General features: G+C 32.0%; 2 protein-coding genes across 5 annotated transcripts in view; one reads left to right on the top strand and one right to left on the bottom strand.

The window, feature by feature from the left end:
• Positions 1-8,920, bottom strand: part of LOC127737427 (mucolipin-3-like) — a 57,048-nt gene extending 48,128 nt beyond the window's left edge. Inside the window, exons 1-3 of the mRNA XM_052248087.1 lie at positions 8,727-8,920; positions 6,365-6,681; positions 2,538-2,729 (exon numbers count right to left, since the gene is read on the bottom strand). Coding sequence (XP_052104047.1) covers positions 2,538-2,729; positions 6,365-6,681; positions 8,727-8,841 — 624 coding nt within the window. The 5' untranslated portion in view covers positions 8,842-8,920. The remainder of the gene's footprint in view (positions 1-2,537; positions 2,730-6,364; positions 6,682-8,726) is intronic.
• Positions 8,921-9,129: 209 nt separating this feature from the next.
• Positions 9,130-27,537, top strand: part of LOC127737385 (proteasome adapter and scaffold protein ECM29-like) — an 89,702-nt gene continuing 71,294 nt past the window's right edge. For all 4 annotated transcript variants that reach the window (XM_052248021.1, XM_052248011.1, XM_052248032.1 and 1 more), the window contains exons 1-7: positions 9,130-9,212; positions 19,785-19,915; positions 20,599-20,715; positions 21,299-21,417; positions 22,547-22,696; positions 23,068-23,319; positions 26,740-26,781. In XM_052248021.1, coding sequence (XP_052103981.1) covers positions 9,197-9,212; positions 19,785-19,915; positions 20,599-20,715; positions 21,299-21,417; positions 22,547-22,696; positions 23,068-23,319; positions 26,740-26,781 — 827 coding nt within the window. In that variant the 5' untranslated portion in view covers positions 9,130-9,196. The remainder of the gene's footprint in view (positions 9,213-19,784; positions 19,916-20,598; positions 20,716-21,298; positions 21,418-22,546; positions 22,697-23,067; positions 23,320-26,739; positions 26,782-27,537) is intronic.

Raw genomic sequence — 27,537 nt, 5'->3', positions numbered from 1 at the left:
CTCCTTAGAATGATTCCAACCAAAGTTAAGTCAACTTAACTCAAATGTTCTACAGGATATTTCTGAAAATCTTTAATAAATAAAACTAGAGGCTCTTAAGAGCCTGTGTCGCTCACCTTGGTAAATGTGCATATTAAACAAAGGACACAGATGGATTCATGACAAAATTGTGTTTTGGTGATGGTAATGTGTTTGTAGATCTTACTTTACTGAACATTCTTGCTGCTTACAATTATCTCTATCTATAATGAACTTGGCCCAGTAGTTACAGTGGAAAATATTTTGTAAAAATTTACAAAAATTTACAAAATTTATGAAAATTGTAAAAAATTGACTATAAAGGACAATAACTCCTTAAGGGGTCAATTGAAAATTTTGGTCATGCTGACTTATTTGTAGATCTTACTTTGCTGTACATTATTGCTGTTAACAGTTTATCTCTATCTATATCTATAATAATATTCAAGATAATAACCAAAAGCTGCAAAACTTTCTTAAAATTACCAATTCAGGGGCAGAAACCCAACAACGTGTTGCCTGATTGGTCTGAAAATTTCAGGGCAGATAGATCTTGACCTAATGAACAATTTTATCCTGTCAGATTTGCTCTAAATGCTTTGGTTTCAGAGATATGAGCCAAAAACTGCATTTTACCCTATGAACTATTTTTTTAGCCATGTCGGCCATCTTGGTTCGCGGGCGGGGTCATCGGACACATTTTTGTCGAGCCTTCGACTTTTGTCGAAAAAGCGAGACATAGCGATCCTACATTCCGTCGGCGTCGTCGTCGGCAGCGTCCACAAATATTCACTCTGTGGTTAAAGTTTTTGAAATTTTAATAACTTTCTTAAACTTTCCTGGATTTCTACCAAACTTGGACAGAAGCTTGTTTATGATCATAAGATTATATTCAAAAGTAAATTTTGTAAAAAAAAAATCCATTTTTTCCGTATTTTACTGATAAATGGACTTAGTTTTTCTGCCAGGAAACATTACATTCACTCTGTGGTTAAAGTTTTTTAAATTTTAATAACTTTCTTAAACTATCCTGGATTTCTACCAAACTTGGACAGAAGCTTGTTTATGATCATAAGATTATATTCAAAAGCAAATTTTGTAAAAAAAAAATCCATTTTTTCCGTATTTTACTGATAAATGGACTTAGTTTTTCTGCCAGGAAACATTACATTCACTCTGTGGTTAAAGTTTTTTAAATTTTAATAACTTTCTTAAACTATCCTGGATTTCTACCAAACTTGGACAGAAGCTTGTTTATGATCATAAGATTATATTCAAAAGCAAATTTTGTAAAAAAAAAATTCCATTTTTTCCGTATTTTACTTATAAATGGACTTAGTTTTTCTGCCAGGAAACATTACATTCACTCTGTGGTTAAAGTTTTTTAAATTTTAATAACTTTCTTAAACTATCCTGGATTTCTACCAAACTTGGAGAGAAGCTTGTTTATGATCATAAGATAGTATCCAGAAGTAAATTTTGTAAAAAAAAAATTCCATTTTTTCCGTATTTTACTTATAAATGGACTTAGTTTTTCTGCCAGTTAACATTACATTCACTCTGTGGTTAAAGTTTTTAAAATTTTAACAACTTTCTTAAACTATCCTGGATTTGTACCACACTTGGACAGAAGCTTGTTTATGATCAAAAGCTAGTATCTAGAAGGAAATTTTGATAAAATTTTGTTCCATTTTTTCCGTATTTTACTTATAAAGGGACTTAGTTATTCTTCCAGTCAACATTACATACAGTCTGCAGTTTATGTTTTTAAACATTTATTAGATTCATAAATTATCCTGGATTTTTACCAAACTTGGACAGAAGCTACTTACAATCAAAAGATAGTATAGATAGGAATATCTTTATTTTTTTTTTTCCTCATTTTTGTTGAGCCTGCGATTAACAGCAAAAGTAGGCGAGACACTGGGTTCCGCGGAACCCTTACGAATTTTTTAAACTAGATACCCTAATGATGATTGTGGACAAGTTTGGTTAAATTTGGCCCAGTGGTTTCAGAGGAGAAGATTTTTGTAAAAAGCTAACGACGACGACGACGGACGCCAAGTGATGAGAAAAGCTCAATTGGCCCTTCAGGCCAGGTGAGCTAAAAAAGTGTGGAAAACTGATTATTTGAGTGAATTTTTTAAGTTCAAGGACCATAACTCTGCACAAAATCGTCAGACCGAAACAAAATTCGAACTTGATCTGTAACTTGTTATGATAAAACAACACACCAAATATCAAATCAATATCTTCAAGCACGAGAAAAAAAAGTGTGGAAAACTGATTTGCCGGACTGACGGATGGACGGACAGACAGACAGACAGACAGACAGACGGACGGAGTGCAAACCTAAATTCCCTTCGACTTCGTTGGTAGGGGACTAAAAAGCTACAAAATATAGATTCTGAGAAAAATACAACAGACATGTGTAACTGACATACAGAAAGACAGAGGTAGACCAGTAATATACCCCTAATCCTTCTAGGCGGGGATATATTATATCATAAGCTATTTACCTGCTTCATTGCAAAGTTAATATGTTCATACAGTTCATCAAAGTTGTATATGGCATATTGTCCTATAGCTGGAGGATAAGGCATAGTTTCATACGAGTTTTCCCAGTCCTTCAGATACAGATGTTTTAATGCTATATTGTTTTTCTCAACATACTCAACAAACAATGACCTCTCTTTTCCAAACATAACAAGCTGAAAATATATAAAAAGTATTTAATAAAATATATCTCTCTTTCAAAAATGTTAAAAGTTAAAAGATGTTAACATGCCATCATACTAAGAAATCAATCCTAACACAATTACTTCAATTTACACAATGTACATGCATTTTCTCGGACTGTTAATGGCCACTTTATACTAAATCCATTGGATGTGTACTGATTGATTTTAGTCTGGGAAACATGATTAGTTGTAATGGCTTTGAACTAGGTTTTATCAACTATGAATACTCTAAAATCGGTACTTTTATTTTTTTGTCTCTTTTTAGTTTTTTTTTGGTGTTTTGTGTTAATCTGATGAGTTAAGCCTTTATCAACTGATTGTTATAGTTTGTTCTTAAATAATGTTGTGCTGTTTCACCACTGTCCTAGGTTAGGAAAGGGTTGAGTGCTTGCTAACATGTTTAACTCCGCTATATTCTCTATGTTCCTGTCCCACGTCAGGAGCCTGTAATTCAGTGGTTGTAGCTATATATATATAGTTGGTCACTCTATTCATAATTTTGTTTTGTACATAAATCAGGCGTTTGTTTTTTAGTTTGAATTGTTTTACATTTTGTCATGAAGGGGCCTTTTATATCTAACTAAATGGTGTGGGTTTTACTCATTGAAGGCTGTAAGGTGACCTTTAGTTGCTTACATCTATGCCATTTGGGCTCTGGTGGATTGTTTTCTCATTGGCAATCATACCACATTATTTTTGTATTTAAATCTTCCAAGATTAACTTTTAATATCTTAAACATCTACTCAGTGTTTTACAGGGAAAGTTAATGCATAGCAGGGCTCTTATGCATCAAACATGTCAAATTAAGTCTCATCATTTAAAATCTGAAATTTCTTATTTCTCTTTAAATAATCCCATCCTTCAAATTTCATGACCAAAAATTGTCCAGTAAAATCAGTGATCTAATATCACTATAATATGATATAAACATCATATATTATACGATCTTCAGCATGGCTTCAGAAAATCAAGGTCGTGTGAAACACAGTTAATAGATTTTATTCAAGAACTAGCACAAACAAATAATAGCAACACACAAACTGACTTAATCATAATGGACTTCGTTAAAGCGTTCGACAAAGTCTCACATCGTCGCCTCCTATACAAGCTCAACTACTATGGTATTGAAAATAACACACTAAATTGGATTCAGGCATTTCTACACGACAGAACACAAACAGTCGTCATCAATGGCATTTCTTCCACCTCAGTACCCGTAACATCTGGTGTACCACAAGGAACAGTATTGGGCCCAATACTGTTCCTCATCTATATAAATGACCTACCTGAATATTTACAACACAGCAAGCTAAGACTCTTTGCAGATGACAGCATAATTTACAGGGAAATAAAAACACAGGATGATTGTCATAAACTGCAACTAGATCTAGACTCAGCAGCACGATGGGAGTCAGATTGGCTCATGGCATTTCACCCTGATAAATGTACCAACCTTACCATCTCACAAAAGAAAAATAACTACCAGCATAATTACATCCTCCACAATCACATTCTCGAATAAGTAACATCTGCAAAATACCTCGGCATCACCTTACAATCCAATCTTAAGTGGAACAAGCACATAGACAGTATAGTATCAAATGGGAACAGATCACTTGGTTTTTTAAAAAGAAATTTAAAAGTTACTAACACAGAAATAAAATCAAGAGCATACCAGGCACTAGTAAGACCCAAACTAGAATATAGTTGTAGTGTCTGGGACCCCCATATGAAAGATCAACAGATAAAATTAGAAAATGTGCAGAGACGAGCTGCTCGTTATGTACACAACAACTACGATTACACGAGCAGTGTCACAAACATGCTAAATCAGTTGAAATGGCCACCACTAGCTGAGAGACGCCTAAAAACCAGACTTATTTTATTTTACAAAGTAATACACTGTCTTGTAGCCATTCCATCGCATATTCTTGAACAAACAGACAGCAGAACAAGACAAAACCATACTCAGACATACAGACACATACAAACTTCCAAGGACACATACAAATGGTCGTACTTCCCGCGAACAATTATTCAGTGGAACTTACTACCACAAACTGTTATTGAAACCGCCACTGTTGACAGCTTTAGAGATCAGCTAACACCAGCTGTTCTCTCTAGCTTCAAATAAACAAATCCAAACCAAAACATGTACATAAATTGCATATTTTTTAATCACAATCTGTATATACAAACACTTAAATTGTTAGTAAATATTTTTATTAATTCATATAAAAAATTTTTTTTTTGTCAATCCCGCATGCGCAACAACATGTATTCTTCAGTATTGAAGCCTTGTTGACCTAAAAGAAGAAGAAGAAGAAGAAGAATCCTGTATATAGAAACAAGAGTGCACTCGCTGAAATGTCTCGCCTTCTTTACTAATGTTGATAGTCCTAAATATAAAGCTTTATTACAACTGTCACATAAACTTAACATTAACCAAGTAAACTAAACATTGACCAATGAACCATGAAAATGAGGTAAAGGTCAGATGAACTATGCTAGGCAGGCATGTATAGCTAACAATTCTTCCATACAACAAATATAGTTGACCTATTGTTTATAGTTTAAGAAAAACAGACCAAAACACAAAAACTTAACACTGAGCAATGAACCTTGAAAATGAGGTCAAGGTCAAATAAAACCTGCCTGACTGACATATAGATCATAAAATATTTCCATACACCAAATATAGTTGAACTATTGCATATAGTATTAGAAAAAAAGACCAAAACTCAAAAACTTAACTTTGACCACTGAACCATGAAAATGAGGTCAAGGTCAGATGACACCTGCCAGCTAGACATGTACACCTTACAATCATTCCATACACCAAATATAGTAGACCTATTGCATACAGTATAAGAAAAACAGACCAAAACACAAAAACTTAACTATAACCACCGAACCATGAAAATGAGGTCAAGGTCAGATGACACCTGCCAGTTGGACATGTACACCTTACAGTCCTTCCACACACCGAATATACTAGACCTATTGCTTATAGTATCTGAGATATGGACTTGACCACCAAAACTTAACCTTGTTCACTGATCCATAAAATGAGGTTGAAGTCAAGTGAAAACTGTCTGACGGGCATGAGGACCTTGCATGGTACGCACATACCAAATATAGTTATCCTATTACTTAATTATAATAAGAGAGAATTTATCATTACAAAAAATCTTAACTTTTTTTTCAAGTAGTCACTGAACCATGAAAATGAGGTCAAGGACATTGGACATGTGACTGACGGAAACTTCGTAACATGAGGCATCCATATACAAAGTATGAAGCATCCAGATCTTCCACCTTCTAAAGTATAAAGCTTTTAAGAAGTTAGCTAACGGCGCCGCCGCCGGATCACTATCCCTATGTCGAGCTTTCTGCGACAAAAGTCGCAGGCTCGACAAAACTGTAACACAATCATTTAATATCAAACATATGTTGTTTCTACAGAAGTTCTAACATTTATGTTGTATTTCAAGCACTGACATGTGCCTTAACTTTCATAGTCAATAATATTCATTGGACATTTTTTCCAGCTTCTATTTTTTCATGTATGATCTCATGAAATCATAAATGAAGGAATACCCACCTGTGCTGTCACAATAACAACTTTCAGTATCTGTAATATAAGTTTCCAAGGACATTTTTTCCTAGCTACTATTTTTTCATGTGGTCCCATAAAAAAGAACTTCAACTTTCTTCTGAGTTTATCCTCCAAATATGGCGTTGAAGGAGATCGTTTTAGAGGTTTTGATGGATTTGGACCATGCCGAGACCGTCCAATATTTTCATTATTTTCTGGAGGAGAATTAATACTTTGATTTTCATTATTTTCCGGTTTTTCAGAATTAACTGGATTCTCATCATTGTCAGGTGTTAACCTTTCTCCCGGAAAGTCTGTCATTTCTGAAAATATTTAAATGTCTTACAGCATGTATAAAAGGATATGTCAACTTTAGAGATACAATGTAGAAATCCAACAACTCAAATTAACCAAAATAAAGGGCACATTATGTCCTAAAATAATAGACAAACACCCATGCCACATTAGAATCTAGATATTGTAATGGGTGTGTTAGATACGTCTAATATCAAGGAAATGTGATTGTGAACATATGAATGCATGTAGATACAGAATAAATTGTATGAAACAGAAATAAATATTTTTATTTCAAAACAGCAAATTTGTATTATATTGTGAAAAACTTTGTTGGTTTTAGTGAAATCTTATGTTTATTGTTGTTTTGGTCTTGTTTAATGTTGTAATGTTTTGTTATTTGGAACCCTTTGTCTGTATATAGTCACATCTTTAATTATTCCAGAAATAAGTTGTAAATATAGTAAAAACAAGACTGTATGTTGACCTCTAGATGTCTTTTGATTATTTGTGTCGTTGGGTTGCTGTCTCATTAATGTATACACCGTATCTCCTTTTATTCATAGAATATTGTAAGCATATTACACGCGTAAAATTACAGCACAGATCTATGTCCTGAAATGACAAATTCTATCTAAATATATATATATAGGGGTTCCCTAAATGTTGATAATGCTGAAGACTTCAATGTATAAATGCTACATGTATGTCTCACCTTCATGACCTTCAGTGCAGGTGAGAAAAAAAAGAGAGAAATCAAAAGTTTTTGTGACTTCCACATGTTCCAGTTTTCAAATTTCTGTTAATGTTGTTTAAAAGGCTGTAGTTGTTCCCTGTATACAAAACACTTCATGCTTATTATCTGTAATTTTTACTAACTTCAGTTTTGTGTTTGGTAGCAGCAATAAGTCTGACTGAATATAAGTCCTCAATTATGGCACAAAGTTATTTTTAAAATTGAACAACTTTTTGTTCTTAAAATTGAACAACTTTTTGTATTTAAAAATTGCAACCAGGGCATAATATGTGATTTATATTATTACATGATGAAATACATTCAACTAATAGAACAATGCTCTTTGTTATCCAGATGCTAATAAACACTTGACTATAACCTCAAACTGACTTTTTAATTCTCATTTCCAGCAATATATTATGTTTATTTGATTATTGAAACTACATTTTCTTGCCAAAGATTTACACAGCTACCAGTATTTGGCATTTGCTTAATAGTGTAAAACATCAAACCATTGGAATTATATTTCATATAACTGTTAGTTGATCATTTGGCAGATGGGTGTATTTATTATTCAATCAATTTAAATATATAAAGACTAAGGATTGTTCAATTGATATAACTTATTTTCAATATTTAATAAAAAACAAAAAATACATTCTCTAACTTTATCTTGAAATAAGAATGAATTAGAAATGAAAACATTAACTTGTTCATTTGGTTTTCCAGGATCTAAATAAATTATCTCATAGGAAATCACTACATCTCGTTATTTAGTTATCTGAAAAACAGATGACATGAAGTACTTGCAGTATCTAAGAATTTTGAACAATTAATGTTGATCAATGAATCATGAAAATGAGTTAAGATAGTTGTCGGACTGCAATCATACAATATCTTTTAATTTTATATTTAACAGTTTAAGGTCATATTACTATACAAATCCTTGTATGAACCCATTGGGTTGCTGTCTTATTGACATAGACAGACATATAGGCCCTAAATCTCCTTTTATTTATCGCTAAACTTTTTTGAACTTACCTGTTATCATATTAATGATGTAGAAATTTATCAAAGTGCTGCTGATATAATAAGGAAAATGTGTACTAAAATCCATTCTTTTCACTTTCAGATACAATCAGGACACAATTTCACAAACAAATGATAAATATACATGATATATATTATAACATGTTATTGTCTGATTTTAAATTTTGTAAACTAACTTGAAGTTAATGACAATTAGTCAACTCCCTGCAGTGTTGAGGGTAATTTGATGGAAATTCCCCTAAATGTGTGCAAGCAAATGACATGAATGACAGAATTGAAATTATATACCTTGAACTTTTTTCAACTTTTCTGAGAGTGTTCTTGTGCGAATTTCTTCTTCTTCACTATAATTTTCTGAATCTCTTTCAGTTGGAGAAATCTTGAAACTTTTCTGACTTGTCATTGGAGTTTGTTGGTGTTGACATTATCTAAAAAGGAAGTTTTTTCGGGTTTGTGAAAGAGAGAGGTGTTTGACAGTAAGTCAGCTGATTTATATAGTCGTAAAAGTTATTAGCGGATTCTGTTCTTTCATCGATAAATTAGAATAATTTTTTTTTAAATATATTCAATACACATTATGAAAAGTTACTAAAAAATTTTTTATGATTGAAAACAATTCTTTTTATATTTTACTTCACTTAATATTGTCGTAAATACTCTTACCAAAAATCCGTTCATTTACTGGTTCTGCCTTACACGTAGAGCAAGCAACTAACTAACTATAGGATATCGGTACCAGTCATTGAAATTTCGGCAGGATGACAGACGAAAGTAGTATGCGATTTATCTAATTTTTAATTTAATTAATTTAGATAATACGACCCAAACTTTTATACTAGAAAAAGAGAGAAAAACGGATTAATATCTGTGATTTTAATACCATGTTAGAGTGAATTTTATGATTTATTAGTGTAATTACTTATATATGAGTAATAAAAAGTAAAATAACTAAAATACCGAACTCCAAGGAAAATTCTAAACGGAAAGTCCCTATCAAATGGCAAAATCAAAAGCTCAAACACATCAAACGAATGGAAAACAACTGTCATATTCCTGACTTGGTACAGGCATTACCTGAAGAAAATTTTGGGTAAAACCTGGTTTTTTGACTTGGTACAGGCAATAACCCCTCTATCTGTAATTATGGAATATCTGTTTCACAGACTAGGACGGATATGTAGGTTCCAATTGTAATAACTACAATCCTGTCCAATTTTCCTCGAATGTGACCTACCGAATTAGACTTATCACCCGGTTTATACTTGCACGAGCAACACGAAGGGTGCTACATGTGGACCGGGAAGAAGGATTTCCGTAGCCTTCCAGAGCAGGTGAATCAATCACCCCCGGTATTTGGTGGGGTTTAAGTGTTTCTCAGTCTTTAGTTATATATGTTGTGTTTTGTGTACCATTGTTTTTCTTTTTTTTTTGGCATGGCATTGTCAGTTTGTTTTCAACTTATGAATTGAATGTCCCACTGGTATCTCTTTCCTCTCTTTTATGATGCATTACTCTCTTTTGAAAATTTATTCTTTATCCCTTACTACAAATTAATCCAAACTATTTTGACGCCTTGGAAATTTTAATTCAATTTTGCATTGATGCCTCCAATAAGAATCTTATAGGAGGCAGAATAGTTAACCAGTTGATGATGGCCGCTTGCAAGAAGAAGAATAAACTCCAGAAGGTTATTTGTTTTTAACAATTCAGGCCATAATCTTGCCGGCGAAATGACGATTTAAGTCGCCAAAGAATTTTGAAAATCGCTAAATCTCGCCGGCCGACTGACTTCATAGCGAAGTCAAATCGCTATCAAAATCGGTAAAAGGGAGACAACTTGTGAATGACAAGTCTCACAGGTAAAAAAAATGGCGGCTGACAAGGAAAATCGAGATTTTCAAAACGACCCAGGACTAATACTGTCAACGATGAAATTAAATAAATACAACGGCGACTTTGAACATCCTCGGATATAACTTTCAAAACTGTTCTAACGGAAAACTGACCGTCTGTTTAAGTTATCATTTTACGATGATTTTCATCTGAGGATGTTGCGTAATCACTCAGCTGATTTGTTTTATTTTTATAGCTTACACGAGTCGATCAATTTTACTATTCGGTAGGTAAAAGGTGGGAATTAATGGTAGATTTATTATATTGATTGAATAAATATTGAAATATAAAAGGTAGAAAGACTGCTGATGGATAATGTGATTGCAAACGTATGACACTCGACCAGGTTTTGATCAGCAGTGGATTGTTTCTCACGACCATTTCGTTGATATGGATGATATTTTTAAAAAATGATAGAAATTAGCTCTTTGTCGGATTGCGATTGAAAGATATTTTCATTTATAGACTTACAATCTTAAACGATAATCTCAATTTACAACTAACATAATGTCCAGACATTCAATAATATTTTACAAAATAATGACAAGTGGTGATATAAATTAAATTCCCAGTCATGTGAAATTCATCAGGTAAACTGGGAGTTATATTTTTTCTGGACTTTTAAAAATAAATTGAGGCAGATGCACATGAATTTAATGCATCATAATCATGATAATATTACTAGCAGGCTACTCCCTCATGTCCCAATTTACAAATTTTATTTACTGGAACACAATGGTATCAATAAATAAATAACAACTATATATTGTCTAAACCTTTTTATTAAGAACTTTCTATATATACATTGTGTACAATAACATATGAAAAAACTGCAAGTATATCTTTTATTGAATATAAAACAATTTCCTTAGCGATAAGCATGAAAACACGATGCAACCGAAACGGTAATGGAATCTCACTTCTCCAAGAAGTTGACCGCTTCTCCTTTCTCTCTCATGGAAGGAGAAGTCACTTCTCCCTCTTCAAAATCCTAGATTAGGCCCTGCAATTGGATTTGATGGTCAGCTACATTATGTAATGAGATTCATCAGATGGTCACCTATTCCCCTTTTAAGAATTCTGAATCTGAAGCAATTTTCTGATTTGGCCACACTCAGAATCCCTTATCAATCCCTATTCTCTCTAATTTGGTTACTGACTACAGATTCCAAAGTTTATCGTGAAGACTGCATGTATGCAAAGAAATTTCTCACGGTACTTTAGTATACCTGTTTAGGCGCAGCATCGGGATTCAGGGCTTGCCAGTTCTTTAAATCGCCTTGATCTTGCTATGTATTCCCCTACAATTTGAGATGTTGCTTCGTAAGTTTTCTCTTTGGTGGTGACGATATTGATTTTATGTCTGTTGAGATGTTTATTATTTCCATCTGTCTCAACATGTCTTCTCTTTCCGGTTGGTGTCTTGGGCTGTATAGTAAGAAATGTTCTGTTGTTTCTATAATGGCGTATGACATATAAGGCTTGGGAGATTGACATATTTGGTTTCTGTATTTATTAAATCTGCTGTAACCTGTTCTCAGTTCTTACAATATTCATCCTATTTGGGGTTTGGTGTGTCAAGTTGTACATCCTTCCCAACAATAGGTACTGGATTGAAACGTTGTCTCCCAGTTTCACCAATTGTCCATCTGCTTTTCCATTTCAATTTTATAGACATGTTAACTGAGCTTCTTTCATCTGACATCGTTATGACATTATATCTTGGTCGTTTAGGCCTCCTTTGCTGCATCTTTTGCCAATTGGTCCGCTATCTCATTCCCGACTATATGAGCATGGCCTGGGATTCAAGATCGGGTTGTTAGTATGTTGTGTTTCAAGAGTGTCTCCATGCTTTATCTAATGTCTGTTATTGTGTTTGAAGATTTCCAGTTTAGAGTCGAGATGCCTCACAGCAGTCTGGCTATTTGATAGTATTTTGACCTCAGAGAACTGATCATTAATTGTTTAGTGCAGTGCTCCAGAACCATTAGTTATCACCTGCATGCTTGAAAAATTCAGCAAACTGCTGATCCGGGCCTGTACGGAGGCGGTATATGGCGGCTTCTAATGACTATCTCGTCTTTGTTGATTCTCTATCAAAGCCATCTCTTTGTTGATCTGTTCCAGTAGTTTCTTTATATATTCTTTGTTGATCTCCTCGATGAATTCTTTATCAAATGAGTCAGCTTTCATTACATTGTAGCTCCCTCCAAAGAAGATACTTTCTTTCAATGTACAACTTTACCTTTATTGTCAAATATCGGATCTTTATTTTCAACAATTAATGGTGGCACTGAGTAATCTTTTGTTTTTCTGGACATCTTTTTGTAGGTTTTCAAAAAGTCTTTTAAATTAGAGCAATTAGCCTGGTTTATCTGGTTTACGAGGTTATTACTCCATTCTTCTTGTGCCTCTTCTTTTGCTTTATCAAAGTTATCTTCTGCAGTGATAAGTCTTTGTTTGTTTTGTGGTTCATTCCTCATTCTGTATTGTTTCTGGCAGTGATTAAGATGTTTTTTGGCTGATGTCACAGTGCTATTACTTTATTGCCCTGCTATCGCTACCACTCGGGCCACAATATTCACGACTATAATACATGTACCTCCCTATGTTAAAACTATACTAAAGTATAGCTTCAATGAATTATATCTTAATTTAACAATCTTAGTAACTTACCTTTATTTTTTTGTAGATTATATGTGTAAAGATATATAGACTATATCTACAAAGCAAAAAGTAAATTAGTTTAAGATAACCAATAATATTCACTAATTATGGATACACTATCAAACTTTTAAACAAGATTTAGATATATTTGCAGACCGCGTCAAGAGATACAGTTACGATTATCACTGATAAGTTACTATTATCATGTCCAAATTACGACTATCTGATAGTCCAGTTCTGATTATCATCAAATGATCATATCAAACAAATTTCATGGAGTTACGATTATCTTCCTTAAATTTACGATGGCTCTTATTTTGTTAACGGGGCCAAAATGATATTAAGATCACACACACACACAACAGAATTGAACAGATCAACCTGGCGTCAGAGTTATTTTTGAAAAACAACACGTTTACACAGAGAAATTAGCAGAAAACGATTTTACCGATTTTTACCTCCGCCATGTTGGGATTGTGGTTTCACGATCAGTTTAACACCAGTGCTTTTGAGGGTCATTATACATGTTATAGGTCCAGTCTGTGCCAAAAACTTTTTCAGCTAATAGCCCAAAAACCGGATTTCAAGAAAATATTTCTATTTGTCCAACAATTTTTTTGAAAATTTTCATTAGCCCAAACACATTTTTACTAGTCAGGGAATTTGGGCTAGTGGCTATAGGTGCAGACTATAGGTCCATTCCAAAAAGGATTACTTACCTCCTATTTTAATTCAATTTTTACTGTCCAATAAATAATTTTGGTATAGTTTTGTTAAATTTACAACTGTATGTATCTACAAAGAACAGATTGCTATGTAAAAGGTTAAATATTTTTCGCATGAGATGTATGATAGGAAGTTTTATCACTGTTGTGTTGTTGTCAGGGCGATGTTATTATAGACTTAAACAGACCCTGTTATCATTTCACCTCCCTTTTGGAGCTAAATTTGACTGTATGAGGCATGTGCTTTCTGTTTCTTTTTAAAATTTGAATTCAATTTAAGTCTGCTGAAAACTTTTAGCACTCAACTGTTGAACATATTTCAGTACGAACAAGACAACAAAAAAATCAAATTATTCTTTCAGATCTCTACAGTGCATAGAACATGACATTAACTGCACAAAGCAGCTAGAATTTAAAAGGGAAAATGCTTCATCCAATGTTATAATATTTTGTCCAATGTAATGACTCAAATGAGGTTTAAACTGATACAAAAATATACATGTAAATGATAGTCAGGGCTCAGACATAATTATAAATATAGGAAAATGTGGCATGATTGCTAATGAAACAACCCTCCACCAGAGACCATAAGCCTTTTTTTGTTTCTGAATACAGAAATCATCATCATGATAAAAATGTGTTTCAGTTTTGGACTTGTCTAAGTTAGAAAATTACAGACTTGTTTGGGTCAATATAGAACAAGATGAAAACACTTTATTTGACTTTGTGATTAAAGTACATCATCTATGACAATAACAAAAATGCTGAGACTCTTTAAGTTATGATCTGACTGAACTTTTCCCCTCACATCCCAAGTTTTTTTTCCCTATTTTTATACGACCGCAAAAATTGAAAATTTTTTGGTCGTATATTGGTATGACGTTGTCGTCGTCGTCGTCCGAAGACACATTTGTTTTCGCACTCTAACTTTAGTTTAAGTGAATGGATCTCCATGAAATTTTACCATAAGGTTCAATACCACGAAAGGAAGGTTGGGATTGATTTTAGGGGTTATGGTACCAACAGTTAAGGAATTAGGGGCTAAAAAGGGGCCAAAAATAAGCATTTTTGTAGCTTCCAGACAATAACTTGTGTGTAAGTGTATGGATCTCTCTGACATTGTACCACAAGGTTCCATATCACAAAGGGAAGGCTGTAATTGATTTTGGGGGTAATTGCCTCAAAATTTTAGGAATTAGGGGCCAAAAAAGGGGCAAAAAACAAGCATTTTTCTAGTTTTATGACAATAACTTGTGTGTAAGTGTTTGGATATTTCTGAAATTGTACTACAAGGTTCAATATCACAAAGGGAAAGCTGGAATTGAGTTTGGGGGTAATTGCCCGAAACGTTTAGGAATTGGGGGCCAAAAAGGGGCCAAAAATAAGCATTTTTCTAGTTTCCAGACAATAACTTGTGTTCAAGTGTATGGATCTCTCTGAAATTGTACTGCAAGGTACCATACCACAAAGGGAAGGCTGGGATTGAGTTTGGGGGTGATGAATCATAAGGGGGTTCAAAAAATTTGGGGGGGGGATTCTTTTTTTTTCTTTTTTTCCTTTTTTTTTTCTTTTAAAATTTTCCATTTTAAGTTGGTTATTTCTGATTAATATTTAAAAGCAAATAATAATGATATGGTAGGAGATACACACCAAACAGGATGTGTAAATTATTATATAATAAGTATTGTGCAATAGCAAGAAATTTTCAATTGCACAGTATTGCACAATTGCAAGAAATCTTCAATTGCACAGTATTGCGCAATAGCAAGAAATCTTCAATTGCACAGTATTGCGCAATAGCAAGAAATATCCAATAGCACAATATTGCGCAATAGCAAGAAATTGTCAATTGTACAGTATTGCACAATAGCAAGAAATATTCAATTGCACAGTATTGTGCAAAAGAAGATACTTCGTATAAATTGCTTATTTCTTGATCAATTTCAATGGGGTTTTATTCTTGAATTCTTGGGGTTCTTTAATATGCTGAATCTAACCGTGTATTAAGTTTTTGGATTTTGGGCCCCGTTTTTAAATTGGTCCACATTGAGGTCCAAAGGGTCCAAAATTTAACTTTGTTTGATTTCATCAAAAATTGAATTATTGGGGTTCTTTGATATGCCGAATCTAACCGTGTATTTAGATTCTTAATTTTTGGTTCCGTTTTCAAATTGGTCTACATTAAGGTCAAAAGGGTCCAAAATTAAATTTAGTTTGATTTTAACAAAAATTGAATTTTTAGGGTTCTTTGATATGCTGAATCTAAACATGTATTTAGATTTTTGATTATGGGCCCAGTTTTCAAGTTGGTCCAAATCAGGGTCCAAAATTAAACTTTGTTTGATTTCAACAAAAATTGAATATATGGGGTTCTTTGATATGCTGAATCTAACCATGTATTTAGATTTTTGATTTTTGGGCCCCGTTATCAACTTTGTCCACATTGAGGTCAAAAGGGTCCAAAATTAAACTTTGTTTGATTTCATCAAAAATTGAATTCTTGGGGTTCTTTGATATGCTGAATCTAACCATGTATTTAGATTTTTTATTTGTGGACCCGCTATCAAATTGGTTCATATTGAGGTCAAAAGGGTCCAAAATTAAACTTTGTTTGATTTCATCAAAAATTGAATTATTGGGGTTCTTTGATATGCTGAATCTAACCATGTATTTAGATTTTTGATTTTTGGGCCCCGTTATCAACTTTGTCCACATTGAGGTCAAAAGGGTCCAAAATTAAACTTTGTTTGATTTCATCAAAAATTGAATTCTTGGGGTTCTTTGATATGCTGAATCTAACCATGTATTTAGATTTTTTATTTGTGGACCCGCTATCAAATTGGTTCATATTGAGGTCAAAAGGGTCCAAAATTAAACTTTGTTTGATTTCATCAAAAATTGAATTATTGGGGTTCTTTGATATGCCAAATCTAACCGTGTTTTTAGATTTTTAATTTTGGGTCCCGTTTTTAAATTGGTCTACATTAAGGTCCAAAGGGTCCAAAATTAAACTTAGTTTGATTTTAACAAAAATTGAATTCTTGGGGTTCTTTGATATGCTGAATCTAAACATGTGTTTAGATTTTTGATTATGGGCCCAGTTTTCAAGTTGGTCCAAGTTGGGGTCCAAAATTAAACTTTGTTTGATTTCAACAAAAAATGAATATATGGGGTTCTTTGATATGCTGAATCTAAACATGTATTTAGATTTTAGATTTTTGGCCCAGTTTTCAAGTTGGTCCAAATTGGGGTCCAAAATTAAACTTTGTTTGATTTCAACAAAAATTGAATATATGGGGTTCTTTGATATGCTGAATCTTACCATGTATTTAGATTTTTTATTTGTGGGCCCGCTATCAAATTGGTTCATATTGAGGTCAAAAGGGTCCAAAATTAAACTTTGTTTGATTTCATCAAAAATTTAATTATTGGGGTTCTTTGATATGCCAAATCTAACTGTGTATTTAGATTTTTAATTTTGGGTCCCGTTTTTTAAATTGGTCTACATTAAGGTCCAAAGGGTCCAAAATTAAACTTAGTTTGATTTTAACAAAAATTGAATTTTTGGAGTTCTTTGATATGCTGAATCTAAACATGTGTTTAGATTTTTGATTATGGGACCAGTTTTCCAAGTTTGTCCAAGTTGGGGTCCAAAATTAAACTTTGTTTGATTTCATCAAAAATTGAATTCTTGGGGTTCTTTGATATGCTGAATCTAACCATGTATTTAGATTTTTTATTTGTGGACCCGCTATCAAATTGGTTCATATTGAGGTCAAAAGGGTCCAAAATTAAACTTTGTTTGATTTCATCAAAAATTGAATTATTGGGGTTCTTTGATATGCTGAATCTAACCATGTATTTAGATTTTTGATTTTTGGGCCCCGTTATCAACTTTGTCCACATTGAGGTCAAAAGGGTCCAAAATTAAACTTTGTTTGATTTCATCAAAAATTGAATTCTTGGGGTTCTTTGATATGCTGAATCTAACCATGTATTTAGATTTTTTATTTGTGGACCCGCTATCAAATTGGTTCATATTGAGGTCAAAAGGGTCCAAAATTAAACTTTGTTTGATTTCATCAAAAATTGAATTATTGGGGTTCTTTGATATGCCAAATCTAACCGTGTATTTAGATTTTTAATTTTGGGTCCCGTTTTTAAATTGGTCTACATTAAGGTCCAAAGGGTCCAAAATTAAACTTAGTTTGATTTTAACAAAAATTGAATTCTTGGGGTTCTTTGATATGCTGAATCTAAACATGTGTTTAGATTTTTGATTATGGGCCCAGTTTTCAAGTTGGTCCAAGTTGGGGTCCAAAATTAAACTTTGTTTGATTTCAACAAAAAATGAATATATGGGGTTCTTTGATATGCTGAATCTAAACATGTATTTAGATTTTAGATTTTTGGCCCAGTTTTCAAGTTGGTCCAAATTGGGGTCCAAAATTAAACTTTGTTTGATTTCAACAAAAATTGAATATATGGGGTTCTTTGATATGCTGAATCTTACCATGTATTTAGATTTTTTATTTGTGGGCCCGCTATCAAATTGGTTCATATTGAGGTCAAAAGGGTCCAAAATTAAACTTTGTTTGATTTCATCAAAAATTTAATTATTGGGGTTCTTTGATATGCCAAATCTAACTGTGTATTTAGATTTTTAATTTTGGGTCCCGTTTTTTAAATTGGTCTACATTAAGGTCCAAAGGGTCCAAAATTAAACTTAGTTTGATTTTAACAAAAATTGAATTTTTGGGGTTCTTTGATATGCTGAATCTAAACATGTGTTTAGATTTTTGATTATGGGACCAGTTTTCCAAGTTGGTCCAAGTTGGGGTCCAAAATTAAACTTTGTTTGATTTCAACAAAAAATGAATATATGGGGTTCTTTGATATGCTGAATCTAAACATGTTTTTAGATTTTAGATTTTTGGCCCAGTTTTCAAGTTGGTCCAAATTGGGGTCCAAAATTAAACTTTGTTTGATTTCAACAAAAATTGAATATATGGGGTTCTTTGATATGCTGAATCTTACCATGTATTTAGATTTTTTATTTTGTGGGCCCGCTATCAAATTGGTTCATATTGAGGTCAAAAGGGTCCAAAATTAAACTTTGTTTGATTTCATCAAAAATTGAATTATTGGGGTTCTTTGATATGCCAAATCTAACCGTGTTTTTAGATTTTTAATTTTGGGTCCCGTTTTTTAAATTGGTCTACATTAAGGTCCAAAGGGTCCAAAATTAAACTTAGTTTGATTTTAACAAAAATTGAATTCTTGGGGTACTTTGATATGCTGAATCTAAACATGTGTTTAGATTTTTGATTATGGGACCAGTTTTCAAGTTTGTCCAAGTTGGGGTCCAAAATTAAACTTTGTTTGATTTCAACAAAAATTGAAAATATGGGGTTCTTTGATATGCTGAATCTAGCCATGTATTTTGATTTTGGACATTGGACCATAATAGGTAAATTAAAAAAATTGAAGTTCTTAGACCACATTCTTTCTGTGTCAGAAACCTATGCTGTGTCAAATATTTAATCACAATCCAAATTCAGAGCTGTATCAAGCTTGAATGTTGTGTCCATACTTGCCCCAACTGTTCAGGGTTCGACCTCTGCGGTCGTATCAAGCTGAGCCCAGCGAAGCATTTTATTTAGTGGTTATTAATTGTTACATTCATGACATTAGAAAGTGAATAAATATTGTCATTGTTTTCTTAGACTCTCACTAATATTTTTCTTCGAACACAAAGTGTTGCCTAACAATGTTATACCATTTCATGTTGATGTTTGACGTTTTTATATTTCAACATGGGTCTTGAAGTTGGCCAATTTAGGTAAATTATTCACTTGAAGAAGTCAATATTGATCATTCACAAATTTTTGATTAATATGGAAAAAAATCATCTTTTTATCATTCAGATCTTTTTTGACAGTTCGATGACAATCATACCAAATTTTAATACTTTATTGTAATATGGAAAAGCATCTTGACCAAAAATGTTAAACTATTTGAAAAAAGGAGACTTGTATGAAATTTATGCTTCTGAATTCAGGTTTGATTGAGAGAGTGTTTTTGAGGATAGGATCAGCAGAAACAGATGACCAACTTCAGACAGCTTTAGCTAAATTCTTAACGCCAGTTATACTCAAGTTAAACAGTGGGGATGAAGCAGTTAGGAAGAAGGTCAGTTTCTATTAATAGAATAAATTCATTCAGTGTGATAAATGTATGTATGGTAAACTACAACACTAAGATAGCAACCCATCGACATAAAAAAAACCTTAGGACAAAGTCACATCTAGAGTTAACAGTCCAGATAATGGCAGATATACATGTAGTAAAGTGTGTGAATGCACTATGCTCAACACCTAGCACTTAATTGCTAAATTTAGAATTATATACACTATCAAAGATTTGCAGTAACCTCCACATTAGATAATTGAATTGTTTATTGAATGAGTCTATTTTGCTGTAATTGATCTTTGGTAAATATTGTAACAGAAGAGTTATTTTCCATTGTAATCCGATCCTGATTTTACCTAACCACTGTTACAAACTTTTAATTAATAGCTCCTCTGGATTTGAGCCCTCCCCAGATTTCTGATCGGGTGTGATTCTGGCATATTTTTTGTTCCCATATTTACTTTATATATGACTTGATAGAAAATCGCTATAAAAAGCTTCTCCTTTGAAATGTAACCTGATTAGATTGATCCCTACCTCTATGTAAAGTACTAAGGGCTATAGTCAGATGAGTCATTAAAGCCTCTTGTTTCTGTAACTATAAATTTGTATATATATGAATTTACAAATCATGCAATAGCATGCATGACACTTTTGTATTTATTTTTTATCATTTTCATTAGGTCATGGAGCTTCTTGTCCATATCAACAAGCGATTGAAAAGTTTGAATAAAGTTCAGCTACCAGTAGAATCATTAATTACTCAGTATTTGGATCCAAGTGCTTCGTCTATTATAACTGTAAGTCATTAAGAAAAAAATGTCAATAGTTAAATATTGGACTTAACACATCATCTGATACAGTGAAAAAGTAAGACAACAGTAATTGTTCACTGTAAGACTAGAAATAACATATGATACAAAACAACAGAAAAATCTATTGATACAAAAACAGGATTGAAACTTTAATGATTTGAGACATTTAAAGGAGTGATGTTTTTTTAACATTATTTATGTTTCTCAAGTCTTTCTTGATACTGACATCATTGATTAAGAGAATATCCCTTGAAATACACACATTTCACAAGATTAGAAAAAAATACATATTTGTATTATTTCATGGTTTGTTATGCTTTACTCAGCAGTAATGATATATAAAAGTACTTGAGGAAACAGTATGTAATGTAAGAGAACATTTATTCTGCTGTTTAGAATGTGGGTAATTGAAATGGCCTAGTGAATGTCCTTCTCACACTAGTGCGTTAAGTCTGTTGAGAAGAAAACCATAGGGAAAAGTTATAGAATACTTATTCTAGAGAATATAGTCCAAAGGGACAGATCTACTGTTGCATTTGGACTATCAAGTTTTTCTTATATTTTACAGAATTTCTCAATTATCTATATAAGGATGGGATATCCTAGGTTGGAACCAGTTAAACAAGCAGAACTGGTACCTTTATTGATAAAATGTTTGGATGGAAAACCCAATACACAGCAGGACAGGTCAGTGTGTGTGACCAAAATTTTGATAATATTGTATTAGATATGGAAGTATTATTGTTTCAGATTTATTATGTTAGGATAAAAAACTGAATTTTGATATAGGATAATCAATGTAATAATAAAGAATATTGCCTCTTAATGAGGGTCACTATCTTCCTAGGTTTATATGTTTAATTAAAATACCTGAAATGTATATATACACAGTACATTAATAAGTGATTATTTAGTCTCATAAAACTTCTATGGCATGAGGTTGCAATTCCAATATGCTATACCTTGAGATGTAATAACCCTTTTACAATATAGTAACAAATATTTCATCACAATGCTATCTCGTAACAATTTGATTTTAAATCATAAGTGATTCACAAACTGCTTTGCATCAATAGTGATTGCAGCTTCTGTCCTGTTGTGTTTTTGTGGTTTGTTGACCAGTGTGATATTGTATAACTTATTGTGATGTTGTATAACTTATTGTGATATTGTATAACTAATTGGGATATTGTATAACTAATTGTGATATTGTATAACTTATTGTGATATTGTATAACTTATTGTGATATTGTATTACTAATTGGGATATTGTATAACTTATTGTGATATTGTGTACTGTAAATTCAGAAATAATTGCGAAGTTTTTATTAATGCGAATAATGCGACTAGGTGAGTATCGCAATAATAAGAACTCGCATTTTGGTATCTGATACATATATCTGTATGCAGATGTTCCTGAAATCGCAATAATTAAACTCACATTTTTGTCCATTCTTCAACAATAGCAATAATTTCTGAATTTACAGTAACTAATTGCGATATTGTATAACTTATCAGAGGGATGTCAAATTTCTGGGTTTAATTATCACATTTGAATATTTATCACCAATTTCAACATTTAATGAGCCATTGCTTTTACAAACATTCATTGTTTGATTTTGTTAAGGTCAAGTAATTCATCTGATGTTTACTTTGTGTCTTTGCTTCATTCAAACAAACAAAGGTACTCCCAATCTTTTGGGTATTTAGATGTACCTTTGTAAGATTTATCAACATGCTAGCAAAAATAAGTTGTACCTTCAATTTCCATTTGAATGTTGACATTTTAACATCTGTATATTGTTTTACTTATTAGCATTCTACATTTAATGATGCCAGCATTGGAACATCTTAAAATGCCGCAAGATGACAAACAAAGACAGCAGATATTTGGCCTAACAGAGAAACCCCTGATTGTAAAGGTCATGTTGGACTATATGATGGATATTTTGCTGTTACCTTACAAGTATGTATTAAAAATAAGATTAGAAGCAGAGAAAGTAAGATCTTGGAACCGACAGAGAAACAAAGTAAAGATACTATTGTTCAAACAAAAAAAGACAGGCATTTTTTTGGCCTGACAGAGGAAATGGCATATTTAAAAAAAGAAGAGGTAATTACGAGGAGAACTGAGTTGAAAAAGGAACCAAAATGCTGTTATAGATATAAATGATATATAAAAATTTCTAGGAACAACCAAGACTATCGGACAATATACACCAACTTGTTACACCTGACTAAAAATAGATATAAAAGGAATAACAAACAACAAAAAATAGTCAACAAAGTCTGATACAAATTTCTATTAAAACTGTCAGAACTTTTCTTTCTTTATAGTGCCCACATATCAACTCCAACCCAGATTCGCCCATCTACTGCTCCAGCTGGAGGTCCAGGGCCTACCACTACACTTCCTCCTCCTGGCCTCAGTGAATACAGCAAGAGAAGAGTATTAGGAGACAGTCCATTGAACCCAGAGGCATTAGAGAAAGCCAAGATAGGAGTGTTGAAATTCCTTGGTTCTGGTTTGATAGAAGAAAAGATGGTTGTTTGTCATTATGTCATAGCATCATCAGATACAAGACATAGGTATGTCATTATGTCATAGCAAACTTCAGATACAAGACATAGATATGTCATTATGTCATAGCATCAGATACAAGACATATGTATGTCAATATGTCATTAAATCATAAGATACAATACATATGTATGTCATTATGTCATAGCATCATATACAAGACATAGATATTTCATTATGTTATAGCATCAGATACAAGACATAGGTGTGTCAGTATGTCATAGCATCATCAGACTCAATACATTTGTATGTCATTGTTGGTAGCATCTGCATAAACAAAACACAGGTATGTCATTATGTCATAGCGTCATCAGATACAAGACATAGGTATGTCATTTTGTCGTCAATATGTCATAACATCATTAACAACAAGACACAGGTATAATAATAATAATAATAATAATAATAAATTCTTTATTTAAAGAGGGTAAACTCAGTTAGTTACAATAGACTAATCTTCCCTGAGGCCCTCACATACAAATTACAATACAATCAAAAACAGATATTTACACATAGTTAATTTACAGTCAATTAGTTCAATGTAATATTACTAACATGATAAGATATAAGGCTGTTCAAGATGTACATGTAGTCAAAAAATCAAATACAAATAAAAATAAAAGAATATACAAATACATTGTAGAAAACATAATCTTATCAGGACTGTGTTAAGTACTTCTTGATACTTTGTTTAAAAGTATAAGTGTTTTGAGCTTTACGCATTTTGTGTGGTAGTCCATTCCATAACACTGATCCAGAATAAACAAAATATTTCTTAAATAGCTCAGCTTTTGGCTTAGGAACTATCAGATTACCTTGAGTGACGCCTCTCAGGGAGTAAGGATTATTATCTGATTTCAGTTTAAACTTTTGAACTAGGTACATTGGTGCTTCCATACGCATACATTTATATAGAAGTAAATATTTGTGGTATTTTATTCTATTGTCAACTGTCATCCACCCAAGTTCTTTAAATAAGGGGGCTGAGGGGGATAAAGGAACTGCATCTAGAATTAATCTTGCTGCCCTTTTTTGGAGTTTTAAAATTCTTGCTATCCCTTCATTTTTACATTCACCCCAAATAATACAGCAGTAGTCAATCAGGGGCAGAATATACCCATTGTAATATGTTTTCCTTGCATTTATATCTAAAAATTTCTTTATTTTAGAAAGAAGGTATATTCTGGATGATATATTAGCACAAACTTGGTCAATTTGATTTCTCCAGTTAAGTGTGCTGTCAATTTTAACACCTAATAATTTTTCACATGAAGAATTTTGTAATACTTTTGAATCTATTATTAAGTTTGGTTGATAAGTCTGAATTGATAGTTTCTGCTTTGTTCCAGTAACCAAACATTTTGTTTTATTTGCATTAACGAACATGTTATTCATTTTGCACCACTTTTCAACCCTGTATAAATCTTCTTGAACATCATCATGTATATTTTCTATGTTTTTCCCTGATTTATGAAGAGTGGTGTCATCAGCATATAGGTCTGTTTCACAATTTCCAATGCATAAGGGAAGGTCGTTTATAAATAGCACAAACAATAGAGGACCAAGTATGGAACCTTGGGGGACACCAAATTTTACATGTTGTTGTTCAGAGTAAACATTACAAATGTTTACCTGCTGTTTTCTGTTATTCAGGTATGACTTGAAAAAACTAACAGTAGCCTCACTAAATCCATAAATTTCAAGCTTTAAGCAAAGAATGTCATGATCTACCAAATCAAAATATTGATACATCAAATGGTATGTCATTGACACAGGTATGTCATTGTTGCGTAGCATCATAAGATACAAGACATATGTTTGTGGTTAATTGTTTTGTGAATATAGAACACTCAGTCACAAGACATCGATTAGTGCTTCATTCATTTGTTTTGTGTCTGATTGCTAAATGTGAAACAACTCGAAAGAGAAAAACCAATAGCAAAAAAAAAAAAAAAAAAAAAAATCATTAATAGATTTATATGCAGATGATTCTACATTACATAGTAAGGGTAATAATGTACTTCAGTTAACTGCTAACCTTCAAAATGATATTCATGTAATTGAAAACTAGTGTTCGCAAAATAGTATGAAACTAAATGCCAAAAAGTGTAAATCAATGATTATTGGTTCAAAACAGAGGCTTTATTCAACTGGGAACGGAACAGTTTAGATATCAAAATTTCAGATGAACAAATAGAGAATGTAGATTGTGAAAAACTTCTCGGTTTATATATCGACAAAAACCTAAATTGGAATGAGCAAATAGATAAAATGTCATGTACAATATCAAATAGAATCAATTTATTACAAAAGATAAGAAAATATTTACCTATGCATATACGTATTATTTATTTTAATGCTTATATTCTGCCATTTTTTGATTATTGTTGCAATATATGGGGAAGTTGCTATGAAAGTGGAATAAATAAACTTAATAAGTTATTAAAGAAATCTGCTAGGGTTATATTAGTAGCTGACATAATGACATCATCCAGTTTGTTGTTTAATAGTTTAAACTGGTTAAATGTGGAAAAACGCATTCAATATCAAAAGGCAATATTTGTATTTAAATCATTAAATGATATGGTTCCTAACTATTTACAAGAAAACTTTCATTTTATTGGTAATCAGAATTATAATTTACGTTCGGCTGATGAAAAACTATTAAATCTTCCGAAACCAAAAACAAACTTTTTAAAGAAAACATTTACATATTCAGGTTCTCAAATATGGAACAGTTTACCAAATGAAATAAAAATGAGTAATACACTTGTATCTTTTAAAACAAAATGTTACAAATTTTTCATCAATTGTGCAAATTAATATGCTTTTTCATTATTATCTAGATACAATTGTATATTGTGTATAATATATCATTATAATATTGTATGTACTTATAGATATGTTATTATTATTTTGAGGACTCTCAGGAAGATTAGTTTTAACTAATGGGATTATCCTCTTGAAATAAAGATGATTTATTTATTTATTTATTTTATTTATAGCCTGATTTTTACTTAAACAAATATAGCAAACAGCAACTAACAACCAACAACAATAAAAAAATTACAGGCTGTAAATTCAGAAATTATTGCGTGTATTTATTATTGCGATTTTGTCATTTTAGACTTAAATGCGATTTTAATTTTTACGATTTTGAGCTTTAATCCTGTTTAGGTCATATAATATATTTCAAAATGCGAGTTTGAATTATTGCGTTTACAACTCTGGCGCACTTTTGGCAATAATAAAAACCTCGCAATAATTTCTGAATTTACAGTAATCATTAAATGTATAGAAAAATTATTTGCTTGTTCCAGACTTATACCTTTTATGAAAATATTGATGTATAAGATGATCTATGCCTATGTCATAATGACTTTTATAACAAATGGAATTATTAACTTATTAGAATTTACATTTTTCAGTGTTGCAACAGCAGCTGATTTAGAATTAAAGAGAATTACAGGGTAAGATACTTCAGTGGTAGAATAATTTTCTATTTTATAATTGAAATTGTTAATATTGCCAAGCACACCATGTTTTATTATACGCTCATCGTAATTTTGTGTGTTTCATGAACATATAAAGTACTTGAAATATTTTGCATGAATCCTTTACACTAATCAATAATATATTAAATGCGTTTATATCTCCACAAATAGTAAGTTTGAAATTGTTAAAATATTGACATTTTGTACAGCAATGAAGTATGATAAGACAATGCAATGAGATAAGAATAAATCAAAGTGGTAAATATAGGCAGGATATAAAATTAAATATTTTGACATTATGTCCGTTAAGAGAAAAAAAATGACTACATGTAAGACTCAGATCAAATTGTTCTTTAAGGTGGCTGTGGCGTCTTAATTAAAATTGATAGAATTTTTTAATAATTTGTCGAAATGAAGTTTTTATCATGTTTTTTTCAAAAATATAATAAAAAGTATGGGTCACCAAACTTTTTTTCACACTACAGGTTGTCCAAAATTGTCAGATTTTGTATAGATTATGCATGGAAAATCAAATTTTGTGTGATAAAAATAAAACTACTTGATAGAATTTCAAGATAAAATGTGAGAATATAGCTCTTATAACATGCTTTCAGATAAGAAATAGAAAAAATGGGGTCACCAAACTTGTTTTCTTGCTACATATTAAAATAGATAAATTCACAACACTTTCTTTTATAAAAATTACTTTATCTGAGTTATCTCCCCTTATTT

The sequence above is a fragment of the Mytilus californianus genome, unplaced genomic scaffold (assembly GCF_021869535.1).
Source record: "Mytilus californianus isolate M0D057914Y unplaced genomic scaffold, xbMytCali1.0.p SCAF_1, whole genome shotgun sequence".
NCBI lineage: Eukaryota > Metazoa > Mollusca > Bivalvia > Mytilida > Mytilidae > Mytilus > Mytilus californianus.
This window is presented reverse-complemented; position numbering and strand designations above follow the sequence as displayed.